Raw genomic sequence first — 17,352 nt, forward strand, 5'->3', positions numbered from 1 at the left:
ACCACTGCTTTAGGTCATAATTTTAGTAAAAGTTTCAGGATGAGGCTGTAATAAACCTGCATTTCTTTCTTTCCAGCTATTATAAAAGCAGCCATCATCACTGAAACATTAGATGGGCAGAGTGGTCAAACCTCACTCTTTTTTCTTTTTTTTTTTCAATCTTGATTTATTGACAATTATGAAATCCTTCGCTGGAGGAATTTTCACTTGATAGTGAACACATTCAGCAACATCATGACCTCTTCAAATATTTTAGGGGAGGTGGGTAGAGGGTTTTGCCCAGAGCGCCAAACAGGCTAGGACCGCCTCTGCTTGTGCAAAGAAAAAAATATATATACATGGCGTTAATGAGTGCTACATGCATGTGAATTGATTACAAGTGTAAATGTGTCGACCTTCTTGTTTAAAGTAAGATTCTTCATGTGTGACTAGCAGTCACCATGAAGTGTTGGAGAGCAGGAGCCATAAAAAAATGAAGGTTAAAAATAGTCTTTTTTTATTTTCTTTTTTTGTCCACTTTTTATTTCAACTTGGGAACTGTGGCCATATCTGGAGATAAACCTCTATAAGCAGAGAAGGAGCATAAACATGGTTACTCTCTTCCTTTATATGCTACATCAGTTACAGACCAATGAACAGATAAACCACTGACACAAATTCACTACTTGGAGGATCAACCTGAATTGAATGAGCTTCAATACATCAGCTCTTTACAAGAACACGCACATTTATAAATGCTTAAAGGGTTTTCCTGAATGTTAGCCCATATTATCAATCAGGCAGTATTTGTAATTTTACATATGGATTGATTTTACTGCACACTTAGTTTTTCTTTCTTTTTTTCCTAGCTGTCTGTGATAAAATGTAAAACCTCTTTAGTCTGTTGAGGAGCTGCAGGCAGAGCCAGAAGACAGTGGGGGGATCAGCAGCCTTTGTGTCAGCTTCCAACAAAAACACAGCAAGATTCTGTTTCAGAGCCATTTCTGTTCATGTTAGATTTCATAACTATTTTCAAGAGAAACCAACACAAAACTTCATAAATAAGCCTTAAGTCAATCATTAACTGTAGCTTAGTTGACCTAATAAAATGACCATCTTATGGTAGTTTATACGTGAGCCAAATAAGTTGCATGTTTTTGACCTAATGGTTTCTGAAACCACTTCTTAAGGCTTGGTCTTAGCAATGCTCCTGCACCACTACAGCTGATTCTAATGGTGAAGCTGAGATACTTCCTCACCATCTCATTACGTTTTGCAGAGGCTGGCTTAATATTCCAATTATTTTATTAAATGGATGATTAAGCCAGGTGGAGATGGGCACCAGCAACCCTCCTGACCCCAGTAAGGGACAAGGGTGTACAGAAAATGGATGGATGGATGACTAAACCATTTAATCATCCATTTATTTTATTAGGGTGTGTTAAATCAAGGAAGATCCTTCAGCACAACTGAGACTGTTCCAATGCCAACATCTTCACCAGGATTTACCTGGAAACATCTATAGCAATATTAATCTGTGTTAAGGAAGAAACAAATATTGTTGTCCCTCCTTAAATGAGAGTGTGTTTAAAGTTGTAGAAAAGGTTCACAGTAAGTCTATATGTAGAATGAACGACTATACACTACACATGTTAATAGCTAAGTGGTCATGCTGAGTCAACAAACAGAGGACTGGGTGTCTCAGTGATAATAATAAAGTGCTGAGAGGTCACCAGAGAAGGTAATGCTATAAGTTTTCTAACTACTACATTGACAAACAAACAAAAGATGATGTCTCTGAAAATTCAGGTCTCAGTAAATTCTTATGGTATCCATTGAATGGTTATTAGTCCATGGACTCCTCTTGCTTGTCCTCCCTGTTAGAACATGTTCGGGGACACAAACAGGGTGACCTTGGTGAGGTAGCGGCCTAGCAGGGTGTTGTTCTCCAGCTCACTCATCTCCACCTCGGCCTCCAGTGTGGCCGGCCCGTTAATAGACGTCACCAGGAGAAGAGTCCCGGTCTGCCGACCAGAGCGCTGAACACTGAAGTGACCGCGACCACGGCCACCGGCCAGGCCGAACCGCAGCGTGTCTCCCAGCACACGGGCTGCAGACACCCGGAAGAGGACACGAGGGGCAGACATGTTGGACACCACAGCGAGAAAGTGGAAGGAGATGGAGTTTGGAGCTTGAGTGCAGGCTTTGTCCCCCAACATACACGGATTCCTCTCACAGCGCCTGGAGAAAAACAGGCACCACATTCTCAGTTAAAGCACGTTTGTTAAATTCACTTAGTTGGGCTTTCCTTGCTCTTCATCTCACAACATTTTAAGGGTGTGACAGCAGGCAGATCTAGTTTCAAATTCTCATGTTGTTTAGTAAACAACAAAAAAAGTCTCATGGTGAGTTTTCTGGCTGAGGACGATTAAAACAGAGGTATGCCAGAAAGAAGCCTTTTCAGTTCTGCAGTTAGTTCTGTAAAGATGTAATGTTTAGTTTACTCTGGTCTGGTGGGATTTTAACTAGGACCATGCGCTGGTCAGATGAGACTGAGATTGCATTTTTAGCACAGTGGGTGGACACGCTGCAAAACAAAGTGTGAATATTTCAAAAGGCGACTCGCTCACTCACACCAGTGACACATCCAACCTTTAGGGCAATGTTGTGATGCTGTGTTCTTACAAAGGCAATATGAGCCACGTTAACGAGTGTGGCAAGATAAAAAAAAATCTTGCCATATGAGGAGACTGATTGCTCACTGGTTGGCCACATTGTCTTTATATTATGTGGACATTGTTGGTTTGTTTTATTGGTTGGCTGCTGTCTGGCAAACAAATGGTGAACACCTGAACCACCCATCTGGGAGTCTGGATAATTAAAAGGACAGTGTTATATAAAATCTACTTTTTAAAGCATTACATCATGTTATAATGTTATTCCTTCATCAAAACACACCAGGAGTGTTGCCTTGATTCTTTCATGTGAGATTGAAAAATCCTTTAATCTCCCATGGCAACCACATTCACCTTTGCAAAGCACTAGGGGTAACTGAGTGTTTTGCTGCTCCGCCTCGGAGCTGCAGTTTCCAAGCTTCCCCCCACTCAGCTCCTTCAGACTAGCCAGCAGCAATTAGCAAACACCTGGTGGAACTTAGCATCAACTGAGCTCATTATAGGAGCTACTTCTCAATGCAATGCTGGTAAAAACCTTGTTAAAGGGTTAATAGAGGAGCCATGCTGTGATGACTTCCTGAAGGCGCAGTGTTGGAAAGAGGAGGATTTCCTTAAAGAGACAGAGACTCAATTTTAATTTTCTTTTAAGTCATACTGCATTTATAACACCAGACGGTAACAAAGTTACCGATTGTGCTATAAAATGATACTGTGTGGCTCATAGTACTGACCCTTTAAAGCAGTGTTTCTCAACCTTATTCGGGCCAGCGCCCCCTAGCCTTTATCCAGGTCCCTCACCGCCCCCCACCAAAGAATTTGTAGGCTACTTTGCACTGATAATTATTTTATTATTAATGATACTATCATTATTGTAGATGTTTTGAATCGGTGCACCGATTATGTTTTCCCGTACACTTCAGCGCACCTTACGCTCCTTCACCTCGCGCACATAACGGGGTAAATGTAGCGAGTTTTGCCCTAAATGTATCGGCGTCCGGAGGAGGGGGATTTGGGGGGGGGAGGCGAGTTTCTACGCTCCTTCGTGGGGTTGTGCCGATTTATGTTTTCGCATCCACCTGAATAATGTGTAGTTGCGCCCCTACCCATGGCACTTGAACAATATTATTTTACATTTTATCTGGAAATAGTGTCTGTTTATTCTTGCCATACAGTCCTCTGTATTAATTATTGATCAAAAGGTCTTGCCATACCAGTTTATTCCTCCGTATTTACTTTAGTTTCTTAGTTTATTCTTGCATTTTGTTCTTCATTCATTTCCATTTAGTTTCCTTTGATTAGTATTATCATCTTTTGGTTTATTGCTATGTCCACTTTAGTTAATTTCCTGTTGCTAGATTTATTTTATCATTTATTGACCACCAGTAATTTTCACTCATCACCTGCTGCTCCTCCTAATCGTCATGTGTTTCACATCATGTGTTGATTTTTCACTGTTCAGCGTCGGATTCTCTGTTTTTATGCCATAATTCACATCTAGTTCGTTGCTCCATTTTATGTCCCGCTTCTCCTGTTTCAGAGTTTTGCGGAATGTGCGCCTCGTTATTTTATTTTATTTTTTTTTGCTTTACTCCCTATGGTGCGCAGCGTTCGGGAAACGTATCGATGGAGAAAAGGCAGACTGACATAAACTTTTTTAAAACAACGGAAACAATTTCGGTATTCTGATTATTTGAAATTTAAAAGTGCTGTGTTGTTCTATTACCCCCGTTTTATCCCGGACCACTTACAGCACCGTGTTAACGCTATAAAATGAACGCTCTCTATCGAGGTGTCATCCATGGAGGGATTTCTTTATTTAAATGGGTTCATTTTTCAGAGGGATACAAAGTGAGGGTATCGTGATTTTAGTAATTGCATGTTTATAAGAGCGATTTTCTGTTGTCCTTCCATGGAAGCGGGCAGCTTTCAAATGGAAATAAAACACTTTTTAATATAAATTGCTGCTTTGACATGATCACAGAACTGCCAAAACATATGTAGCCTACATAAATACCAGACAAAGTGAATCACAGCAGCGTCATCAGCCGGTGTAACGCTGAACTGATGCGGAGCGGAGCTGCGCCATGAAGCTAAAAACACTGAATAGAAGAGCTACCATCGATACAGTTGCAGCCAAGCATGGTTTAATGTTACACAATACAGTTTTACCAAGTTGCTCAAAGTCTAAACTGGTATTGTTGTGCATTTATGGTGTAAAGTTTACCTTCGACCAAACGCCCCCCAAAGGCATCCCAGCGCCTCCCTTTTGTAAAAATGTCCGCCAGCGCCCCCTGCAGTCCTCTGAACGCCCCCTGGGGGGCGGTACCGCCTACGTTGAGAACCGCTACTTTAAAGGAAATGGCACACTGGTAAAGCCTGTCCTCTCAGGGAGAGTAACAACAGCAGAGAAACCAGGCTGTGGGTTTGATCAATCTGCTCCTTACTTCCCCTTCTTACTTGCTCTTCTTTCAAAAAGATTTACGAACATTGTCCTGTCCTCCAGGTCACCAGATACAGCAGTGGCAGGTTATGTTGAAGCATCAATTATGTGATATCAGAGAGAAATAAACATTCCATGAAATAAAGACTTACCTGAACTTGCTGTTCCTGCTAAAACAACGATCAGTTCAGCAGTTCAAATAGAAGAAAAAAACTTTTGGCCATCAGTTTCTAACAGTAGACATTATTTTCTTTTGTGCAGCAGGTCATGATTTATTTTACTAATAAACTGAAATGCTATTTAAAACTTTTTTTTTGCAGAAAGAACCAAAGTAGGCCACAATAATAAATAAATAAGTGTACTTGGAATGCGGCATTTGCATTTATCCAGCTTCAGCTACTGTTGAAGATAAGTATACGGACTTAAGTGAGGTCCCTTAATATGTGACTTTGCTTTAACAGCTAGGTTGTATTTAGGTATTTGCTGCCTTGTCATGCATGTGCAGCTCGATTATGATGCGTTTTTATGTGTTTGTTCTGAAAAATCCCCCACTGACCTGTTGTTTTCAGAAGCTGTCTCTGGTGGTTGCACCACAACACTGTTCTTACCACAGTCATGATTTAGCAGTAGGAATAAATTGAAACTTTGAAAGTAGTAAACATCTCCGGTGTCAAAGATAGTTTGATGCCTTTGACCAATCAGGTTGGCTGGAGCCTGAGTCTGTAGCTCATGTTTGGCCAAACCTCAGTCTCAGCCCAGAGTGGCTTGCAGAACAGCTAAGTGCTGGGTGCAGAGGGGAAGTGGTTGACATGCAGGTTGAGCTCATTGTTTTCAGAGTGACAGTTCCCAGAGGTAAGAGACTTGTGGTTCTCTTTGTCTCTTTCTAATCCCTCATTTTCATTCCTTTCCTGCTGATGGCTGTGTCGTTGTGCTTGCCAAGTTATTTATTTCTTGTTTATCTCAAGGCAATTCGTTTGTTAGCTTCTCATTAGAAGCCAAGCATTGTTTTATTTATGACAGGATTTACTGTCCATGAGGTTCCTGAGCACAGCTGACTCCTGCAGGCTGGGCTTGGAAAATGTGTTAACAGATGAAGATTTAATGTAAACCAGTAGGAGTCAACTTTGTTGAATCATTTGCAGAATGTATGAAAGTTGTGAAACTGTGCTAACACTGGGTTTACACAAATCAACATTTACAACATTTACAGTACTTGCCTCGAAAAATACTGAGAGAATTTTGTGTTAAAGTAAATTTACAGTTAAACCCCAAAATATTCATATCTCAAGCAGATTTAAATGAAAAATGACTTAAATTCAACAATTATTTTTGTTGAATTGTTGTTTTTGAGGCATCTCTCAAAAAATAATAAAATAATATAAAATATTACAATTGCCACCCTGTTGGTTTTCCCACTGGCATTGCAGCAAATTATGATGATCTCAAGTAGTTTGAGGATGTAGGGTCTCATTACCATCACCCTAATCTACACAGATCCACTCACACATTGTCTCTGCTGATTACTCTGCCTACACTGCTTTTTGAAACAGTGATTAATAAACTGAACTAAGAAGTAGAAGTAGTTTTAATGCAACAGACGTTTCACTTCTAAGTGAGTAATATTTTGAGCTAACGTTATTTCTAAATGAGTTTCTGGTTACTCTACTCAGTTCTAGTTACTTCACTGAATAAAAACCAAGTGTGTTTTAGTCAAAAACGCACAGACACGAAACATTTCTGGGACAACTTCATCCTAACTGCTGAGCCGGCCACATTTGGAGGTCAAAACCTCCAAAAACAAACTTCCTGGCCAAATAAAGGTGACCACCTGGATTTATCTAGTAAGTAGACACAAGCAACGTTCCCTCTAAGCTGCGCGCTTGCGCAATCGCGCACTGCTCGCACAGTCTCAGCGCACAATAAAATCTATGCAGCGCATAAAATTAGATCCAACGTAAACTGGAAATTGAGCCCGGACATCAGTTTTGACAGGCCTGTGACTCACAACGATAGGTTCACTTATGCTACGCAGCCAATCATCGCATACTATTGTATATACGTGCCTTGTCCATATGCGTTGTGGTTCCCTGCAGATTTGAGTTGAGACGCAGCCCCAGCTCCACACGAGTTAACAGGGAAGGGCATCGACGATTAATCTACGTCGCTGAACATAACATTAATACCCTCCAGGCTACTTGTTAACAAGCTTAACGTGCTGTATTGTTATTAGCTAGTCACCTTTTAGCTAACATTATCCAACAGCTTTACTCAACTCAGTCGGTTAGTTTGGGGGAAAACTGTGCAAAGTTCTTTGCGTTTTGCAGCCATAATTCTAACACCTACGTAGCCCTGCTCTGCTGCACAGATGTAAACTCAGCACGGGCGTCTCAGCCATAGACATTAATACTATTGATATACTTGATTGATATACTATTGATGTCTATGGTCTCAGCGTTCATGTTGCGTTTGAATGCGGCTCGAAAAAACAGGTTACGACGTATTAACAACCGATTAAACCGTTTTAACTGCTGAAAAAAGTGACAGAGGGCACAGATATGGGAAGTACAGAAGCCGTATCAAATTAATATAGGAATATCAGACAGTTGTTACAGGAATTTACACTGCATCACAAGCTACAACCCATTTCATTGTGTTGTAACAATGTTTTAATGTGAACAAAAAGTTATGTCTGAAAGGTGTAAATGTTTCATTTCTCACCAAAGCAGGACTCTTACATATACTATGCATCTCATGATCAGCAATATTTTAGTTTTTTCATTTCAAGTGGGCAAATCACATATATTAAAAGCAAACTAATGGAAGTTGCTGCTGTAATTTGATTCTTTTAATAAGCCATGTAACTTGCTATGATTCTAGATTTATAACAGGTATAATACTGTTATAATACATCAGCTAGGCCATCGGGCGCACACCTGATGTTGCTCACGGTGGTCCTCAGTGTGCTCAGGGAGCTTGTGTATACGCCCAGACGCATAAAAAATTAGAGGGAACATTGGACACAAGCCTTTAGTGAGGATAACTACTGCAGCAGCAAATCTGTTAACATCAGTTGATGCAATGAGGAGCTACTTTGTCAGCCATGTTGAAAGACATCAGTCTGTTCATAAAGTGTCAGGTCATTGGCATGCATCAGGCAGGAGATTACAGAAACCACTAACATTGGGTTAAGAATGGTCCGACGCTTCATTTAAAACCGGAAGGGAAGTGGAGAGCCATCGTATTTGAGGAAAAAAAAGGTTGTCACAATCATTTAAAAAAAAAAATCCTCACGTGAGATCACTTAAATGTTTGGTGAAATCAAATCAGAAAAAAAAGTAGAATTCAGGACTATGTTTAGTTGTGAAAGTTACAGCTCAAGGGATTGGGGCCGAAAGGTGGTGTTGCTGTAGGTAACCACTAAATAGTGAGGCTAACCAGAGAAAATGGCTCCCATTTAGAATAACAGCAGTATTGTCGTCCAGTCTTTTGTGAGTACACAAAAAGACTGAACTCTGGAGCAATGGACCTTTCCAAGCTCCGCCCAGAAACGCCGTCGAAAATCCCACGTGGCTGCATGTCTCACAAACAAAACATCGCGGTGTTTAGTTTCTATGTAAACATGGCGTCTTTCATTTCAACTGACCCTCTGCAGAGTATTTCTGAGTCGATTAGTTTAGCATTTCTGCCGGATTTTCACAAAATATCAGCCACGACAATGGACAGGGGAACCAACAAGTTCATGTCATCTTTTTTGGACGACATCAAAATGCTTGAGCCACATGATGCCTCCAACATTGTGCACGTCACAGCAAAATGCTACCGGTCGATGAGGAAAACAGCAGATCCTCACACCCTCAGCATAAATATAGCTGTGGACAAGATCGTTGATGCCTATTGTTCTTGCAAGGCTGGGTAAGTCGGGCATTCATGGTTTTGAGGGTTACTTTTGAAATCACTGATTTCTGTTGTTGGCAAATGTTTGAGTGTCCTAGGCCTGATGCACTGTACTTGGTACTAGCGTGGCTAACACGATTACAGTGTAGTAAAAAGCCTTTTCAGGTAAAATAAAATCTTTAATGTATGTCAGATACATTACACATTGCATATTGATTTGTTCAGCTAACGTAAGACAGGCTTCAAGGTGTAGAAGTTGTATCGGTACTGCCATTATGCTGTACTTAGCTAAAAGGTTTTCATAATGGATGTGTTTATTATTGACTTTCTTTTTTTTAATTCACTAAACACAAAGAAATCAAAGCAATAATACTTAAACCAGCACATACTCCTTTGTTCAACCGTTGTTGAGCATTTGCAGCTCAACAACAGTTGAGCTGCAAATGCGGTCGTGCACAAGCTTTGATCCAAGCAACGCTTTCCGTTTCAGATTTTGGAAATGTGTGAATTTTAGTTCCACAAATACGATCAGGATACCTGACATCGCCTGTACAGATACCCCACTGACGGTGGAGAACCATTCTTTTTCGAGTCCTGACGCAAAAACTTTCTGCCGGTCTGCTAGTCCACAATGTACATTAGCATGTGTTTACTACTGTAGCTTGTGTTTGTCAGACGGTCACGCATGTGGTAGCTGCGCTGTGACGTGAAATGGGCATTAGCCAATGAAACGCGGCCCCTGTGGTAAGGTCCATGGTGTGACGTGTTCCAGGGTGATGGTGCATCAGGGGAGTTTGAGAGGTGGGAGAAGTGATTACCCATCATATCTAGTGCATACAGTACAAACCTGTGGAGGCAGTGCTGTGGTCTGGGGTTGCTGCAGACCGTTAGGTCTAAGGTCAGCAACATTCTGTGCCAAAATAATGAGGTCAGCTGATGCCCTGAATGTACTGAATGACCAGGTTATTCCCTCAATGGGCTTTTTCTTTCTTTCCGATGGCACACTAGCATATTCCAAGACCAGCCCCGGCTCCAGACGAGTTTAACAGGGGGGGTATCGACTTATTTGGGGGTGTGGGTGGGGGGGGCAAATGAATCTATGTAGCTGACCATAGACAACATCAGTATCCTACAGGCTACTTGTAAACAAGCTTAACACCTAACCTGTTTTTCGGAACCGCTTTCAACGCAGCATGAACGCTGACACGCTCGTGCTGGGTTTACACCTGTGCTGCAGCAACGGAGACTTGCTGCTGCTGTGCAGAGCTACGCAGGTGTGTTAGGATCATGGCAGCAAACCAGCAAAACGCAAAGAACTTTGCACAGTTTCCCCCCAAACTAACCGACTGAGTTGAGTAAAGCTGTTGGATGAAGGAGATGTTAGCTAAAAGATTACTAGCAAATAATACAGCACCTTAAGAACGGATTTAACCTTTTTAACTGCTGAAAAAAGTGACAGAGGGCACAGATATGGGAAGTGCGGAAGCTCCTACTGTATCAAATCGTTATAGAAATAACCAGGGGTGAAAGTAAGGGGGTACGGCCTAAAAGATTTAGTTGGGGTACGCAGTACCTGCAAGAGAGAGGAGCGGCTGTCTGCTGTATAAAATCAATGGGTTCGCTGTGCAGCTGTGAGTGCACCCACTAATCAGCCGTGACTGATTAGTTTTTCAATAACAATCTAAAACACGACTTAATCAGTTAATGAATAGCTTTTTTCTAATTTCATATTGTTTCTGAACTGTTCGTGCTTTGCTAGAGCAGTGGTGCAATACGTCGATCGCGGAAGGTTTTGAGTCGATCTCGGCATTAGGTGACAAACTGAACGTCGGCGGGACGCTGAGACCAGCACGTCCTCATCTGGCTCCCTTAAAACGTTCGTAGCTTTTTGAAAGAACAAAAAAAATCAACAAAACATGTTCAAATTAATGATCCAACGAACAAGTAATTATTGTTTCAACAAGGTGTTGTGCAATTCTGTGCATTTCGGTTCCATTACCAAAGTAACGAGGAGAGGAGTTTAAATTTAACTAATCAACCATTGCTGTGTTCATGAGAGGTTTATTAATGATCGCAAAAATAAATATCAAGCCTGCAAATCTAATATCGTAACGGACTGAATGTTATATTTTAACTTAATCTCAGGTCGGCTTGTGGAGCGCAGGAGGTTGCCATGGCAACGGGTGTGAGATGGAGAGTAAAAAGGTGCAAGTGGTTTAGTGTTGATCATCTGTTCAGGTTGTTTTACCTTCTTTTACCTTTGCCTGGGTGCATCACAGCCGCTGTAATTTCTGGACTTGGACTAATTACCTCGTTCTTTGTGACTATATGTCATTTACAACAAACATCAAACACGGTAAATATGTTTCATTAAGTATTTAACAAAAAATTGCTTCTACCGCGATAATTATGTGAAATTAAATTAATTGTCTAATATAAAAAAATAGTTAGGTGCTGTCGGGCTCAGAGGCTTTTCCTTTATCAAACAATTTTGTTTTTTATCTCTTATTTAGTGGAAATATTAATGATGATATTTTCTCCAAAATGATAACCTTTATAGCTCCACTGATTATCCCTGTCTGGACACAGGATCAATATAACAAGTTTAAAAGCTAAAATGAATGGTTATATGCCAGACATGGAAAACTGGGATGCACTCCATGCCATGATGTTCAGAATTTAGGTCTCATGGCATCTCAAGGTGTCAACATTGCACCCAGTGGGCTGAGGGAAATACAGCTTTATTTTGTAATTCAAGGGCTACCCAGCTTTTATCGCTTCGCAAAAAAATTAATCAGCACAGAAACTCCAAAGCACACAAAGACACAATATATATAAAATATTAAAAAAAAAAAAATATATATATATATATATATATATATTTTTTGTCATAGTACCCCGAAGAATTTAATACTACTTTCACCTCTGGGAATAACAGACAGTTTGCCGCTCTGACTCTGGGGTAAAAACAACAAACAACTTCCAGTCCAGGGAGGCACGGCTGACTGTGGGCGGGCAATGTCCCCCAATGCTAGTTAATGGTGCTCAGTGCACTGGTCTCATTTTTTCCAGATCTGTTTATGTACATTACCTTTTGTAAGTATCAGTTTTAAAAGCCTTGTATTTTGAAATCTATATTTCTTCTGCCTGAATTTGGTATGTTGAAATTATGAATAATTTATTTTATTCTTTAAAAATACTAGAATTTGTCCATAACTTTCATATTTTTGTTGACCTGATTACATAAATTTGTACAAATAAAATAAAATGTCATGATAAAACACTTGATGTGCGCCTTTTTACCAAACATTTTCTTACTCTTACTTGAATATTACCTGAGTATTTTTTTCAGAATAATTTTTTTTGTAGTCGGGTAAAAATACATAAGTAATTCTGTTCTTTCAACTTTTGATGACTCTTGAATATTACTTGAGCTCAAAAGCTTATTGGTTCCTCTCCTCCTGGCTGCAAATAACATGAACTAAGCAGAGTGTTGGGAGTTTCAGGTAGAGTAGGTGAATGTAGGTGATGTTTGTCCTTACATGGGAGACGTCTTGATATATGTGGCGTTTTTTGTCTTGGGACACTTCACTGTCACGCACTTAAAACCTCCAAACGTGTTCACACACAGCCGGTCCGCCGTGCAGTTGTGTGAAAGGTTTTCACACTCGTCAATGTCTAAAAGGGAAATGCGAGAAGTGAGACAAGCATGGATAAAAACATCGGTTCCCTGGCCTGATACTCATTCAGTCTGTCCTGCTTGTGTCAGATGTGATCTAACAGCTAAAGGCAGGGATTCCCAGTCCCAGTTCCTTCAGAGTTTCTCTCCTTCAATTTAGATCCATGTGACACAGCAGAATCAAACAAGCAGCTTGTTAACAGGAACCCTGCAGAGCTGAACAACTGAATACTGATGCTGGCAGTCAGCCATTGTGATTCAGCTGCTGACCTGTGCAGCTGCGACCTTCTCTGGACAAGCTGTAGCCGGGCGGGCAAACACAGTGGAAGCTTCCGGGTGTGTTCACACACTGATGAATGCAGAGACGGCCAGGCTGCGCGAGGGGGAAAAGATGACACTCGTCGATATCTGAAACACACGCACACACACCCCCCCCCACACACACACACACACACACACACACACACACACGCGCGCACACACGCACACACACAAACCTGTTGTGGATTCCACAGACTGATTGATATTGAAGATTGTTTTTTATTTCTTTTAAGAAGGAAACTCTTTCTGAGGAGCAGCCATACCTGTGCAAATGTTATTGTCTCGGCCTGATATAGTGAAACCAACATCACACGTACAGTGAGTCGAGCCCAGGAAATGTGTGCAGTTAGAAGGCCGGACAGAGGAGGAGGGCGAGGAGGGTGTTGGTGATGAAGCCGAAGAAGATGAGGCTGCTGTGGAGGACTCAGATAAGGCAGCGAAGGAGGACGCAGCTGAAGAGAAGGAAGCCAAGGAGTTGGCAGTGCTGTTAAGTCCTAAAGAGAGACCATGAGAACAAAGAAATGACAAAGTACCGATCCTCCATCTGGGTCGTTATTTTATTTTATTTTATTTTATTTTATTTTATTTATATGTGTGTGACTCACTTCTGCACATGGGTTGTTGTCCACTCCACTTCAGAGACTCTAGACACACTCGAGTTCGTGGGCCTATCAACTCGTAGCCGGGCTTACAGAGGAAGTGGACCTCGTGTCCCATAGCAAACACTCTGCCCAGTCGGCGTCCGTTAGCCGGGGGGTCAGGCTTAGGGCAGGATGCTGGAAACAAACCAGGAGGGCTTCATTGACATTGGTTCACAAAGCTTCACAACCTTCTGAATGTTCTGTTTAGTTTCTGCACCACTTTGGTCATTTAGATTAATATGGAAATTTTAAATCACTTCGTTTCAGCATCAGTCTGGTATTTACATGGACTTTTATTCATAAAACAAAAATGACAATTTTACTGCACTTTGGCACAGATGTAGCTTGCGAACAGACAAAAAACGCATATTTGGACCCCTAAGCTAACAGGATTTACCGGCTTATTTAAACAAGAGAGACTGGATTTATCAAAATAACCAGAGGGCCAGGGCCAAAATGAAGAAGAAAGTAAAAAACAGATCAAATACTCGATTTAGACCAGGGTAAAAAAAAATGCAGATAATATACAAGCTAAATTCATTCAAAGCAAGAAATTTAATTATATGAAAGCAAAATATTTTAAAAATGACATCATTAACAAGTTGTTGATGTAATCATAGTTTGTGTTTTATATATATTTTGGTAGTGTCAGATTATTTATTGAAAAAGGGTAAATATTCAATAAATTTTTATTGAATCATTTTTCAGACTGGGGTTTCTAAGTGACTGGAATCACCTCAGCTCTTTCGGATGTTGGTACAAACTGTTGGTGGGAATTGTTTTTTTTTTTTTTTGTCATTGTTTACATGTTTTGAATGTATGAACATCTGATAAGAGAGACCACGTCTCCTGTAGCTTCTTCCTGCATTTTTACCCATTTTAAAGAAGGTCATGGTGCTGTTGTGCAGGGCGTTTATCTTCTTCCTAAGGGAACGCAGGCCTTGCTGGTATGATGTCTCATGTAGCGCTAACATCTTCTCTACCTGCCGCAGGGAGTTCAGTAGATCATGGGTGGATGGACACTCCTGTGGACAGGATAAAGACACTTCAGAGGACAAACTCTACTCAGAAGTAAGGAAGCTACAGGGAAACTGTAAAAAAAAAACCCTTATCAGCCAGCATGTATGCGTATACAGAAATGTTAATAAAATATTTTAAAAAATTCTAAAGTGTCACCACTTTAGAAATTTTCTGTACACACTTTTATCTCAGATTTAATGAAGACTTTTTTGAACACTTTGGAGAAACAAACATCTGGTTCTAATAGCCAACCAGCTGTAGGCTGTTCTTAGTGAACGGATGTAAAAGTTAGTGTGTGGATTATTAGCCCTGGCTCATCTGCAGATGTGAAGCCAAACCACTGATTTAAAGGTGAATATTACTGTAGAGTGACTGTGGCTCAATATCTGTCCTCCAAACAGAATTTCCTCACACACACACTCTCACACGCACGCGCGCGCACACACACTCACACAAACACACACAACCTGACTCCAAGTTCCCTACCAATCAGTGGTATGATTGTGGACTGAAAAAAGAAAATAGTTGAACCAACTTAATTGAATTGCTTTATTAGGTAACAAGTAATCCAATTAAGTTTATCCAACTTAATCTATTAAATTGGTTTAACTCGGCAAATTTAAGTCGGTCTTACTGAAATAATTTAGTTTATTCCAAATAAAGAAGTAAACTAATAATGAGTTGTGCTCTACCCTGCACCCTGGTTGGTATAGGATCTGTCCCTGGTGAAGCTTGGGTCATGATGTCAGACGTCAGGATACGAACACAACATTGAACTTAATTGTTTCAAGTAAAGTCAAAGTAAAAAGTTCCTTTATGTTAAAAATGTGTAACTTTTAAGTTAATTCAACACAAAAAACGTAAGTTATCATCACAGACCCAAAAGAACTAAGTGAGATTAATGTAAATAAGTCCATAACATGAACTACAGCCCAAATACACTTTTTATAGTATGTGACTGTATTTGGGTGAATGTATCTTTTCAGTAGTATGATTAAAAAGTGCTATAAAAATTATTTTGATAGGATGATGATAGATTTCAATCTACATAACTTCCAGAAGTGTAGCTTCATGCCTACAAAGTGTGTGAGTTTGCTTTGCCTCCGTTGCTTTTCATAAATGTTTGTATATGAAAATGTTTGGAGCATCATGAAGGAAATGAGAAACCAGAGTCCAATGAGAGGGGGAGATAAATTAACTTATTCTCATGATCATAGATTCATTCATTCATTCATTCATTCATTCATTCATATAAATATTGTCAGAAATCACATAATATATTGAATAAAATATTTCACTTAATATTTAAAAATTGGATTTAAATAAAATGATTGCATAAGAGTGAAGATTAAACCTGGTCTTCCATCAACAATAGCTTTAGTCATATTCTGATGCAAAAATCAGAAATGAGTTTGACTGAACTGTAACAAGAAGTAAAGACTCAAACTATTTGAAAATTATGGAGAGAGCCTTTAGGAATTTTTCGAAAATATTGTCAACTAGCTTTTGACCACATTGGGTTTATGAAACAGACTATAGGTTTTATAGATAACGATATATAATAGAAAACAGACTTTTTTTTAACTCAAGTAGATTTAGTGTTCAAAACCACAGCAGATGAAAAACATGTACATCAAGTGTATCTTTAATCAGAAAACATATTTCTCAAAGGTAAAATTCTACCCAGGATCAGAACTCTAGTTCTAGAAATGTGTGTGTTATTCTTTTTGCAGACAAAGGGCTATCTCACACTGCCGGCTCTTTATCTCCAACATGATGCAGGTAGGAGGTTGTTACATAAAGGTGAGGTTTTCAGAGCGGCAGTAACATCTGGGTGTAAATAGTAGCAGACATCATTATGGCAGCTGAAACACTGAAACCCTGCAGCCATGAACCTCTGGATCTGACGTCTGCTGGGATTCTTCTCTGCTGGTTCTTGGAGTGAAGATGAAGCAGAGAGGAGCTGAGCTGTGCATGGTGGGCTGCTCTAAACGCAGTCGACCCCCTGCTGCTTGAAGACGTACTTTTTACAATGGAAATGCAACAGTTGTTCATTTGAACACACTTTACTCATGTCTGATCTAGATTATTGGTAAACCGACTAAGTTATTTAGAATTTTTCCAGTCGTACTTCACACTCAGTGTTTTGCTCATTCAAATGTGAACAGAACTGCACTCAAACCAGCAACTTCCAGTAACCTGTCATCAGTCAGTTTGGCTTCAATTCAAATCAGTTTGACTTAGATCTACATCTAAGAAACAATGAAACAATTCTTCCAAAAAGAATTATCAGCATCCAACATGGCAGCTAAAGAAAGAACTCTGAAGAGGTTAAATGAGAAATCAAAGAAGCAGTCGCCTGTTTGGAAGTCTTCTTTACTCACCTGAGCAGAAACCAGCCCAAAGTGATGAAGACTCATCATTAGAACCAGGAGCTGAACTCCCTTCATATTCAACACAAATTCCATCATCACACTCATAAACTGGATCCGGATCTGGATGAACTCAGGGATCAGCAGATCAGCTCTGTGCGTCCGGCTCCTGCAGAGTTTCTCCCAAACTGCTAAACTTTGTTCTAGTGATGATGCCAAATTTCCCCTCCGTGGACTGACAGCCCCTCCTCCGCCTCCCTGCATCCCCTGCCTCCACCCACCTCGCTGTCCAAAACTTCCTAGCTGGGAGGAGAATGCAGAGGACTGAGGC

The 17,352-nt window shown here is 40.4% G+C and overlaps 1 protein-coding gene across 1 annotated transcript; it reads right to left on the bottom strand.

Moving 5' to 3' along the window:
- Positions 1 to 479: 479 nt before the first annotated feature.
- Positions 480 to 17,221, bottom strand: LOC103465681 (fibulin-7-like). Its single transcript, XM_081607575.1, has 7 exons — positions 17,034 to 17,221; positions 14,504 to 14,654; positions 13,594 to 13,764; positions 13,252 to 13,482; positions 12,938 to 13,075; positions 12,531 to 12,666; positions 480 to 2,220 (listed from the first exon to the last, which is right to left on the bottom strand). The coding sequence occupies exons 1-7, from the start codon at positions 17,127 to 17,129 to the stop codon at positions 1,860 to 1,862; spliced, it is 1,284 nt and encodes a 427-aa protein (XP_081463701.1). The 5' UTR covers positions 17,130 to 17,221; the 3' UTR covers positions 480 to 1,859.
- Between the last annotated feature and the right edge of the window lie 131 nt (positions 17,222 to 17,352).

Source organism: Poecilia reticulata, chromosome 6, assembly GCF_904066995.2.
Source record: "Poecilia reticulata chromosome 6, P_reticulata-male-v2, whole genome shotgun sequence".
In the NCBI taxonomy this organism is placed as follows: Eukaryota; Metazoa; Chordata; class Actinopteri; order Cyprinodontiformes; family Poeciliidae; genus Poecilia; species Poecilia reticulata.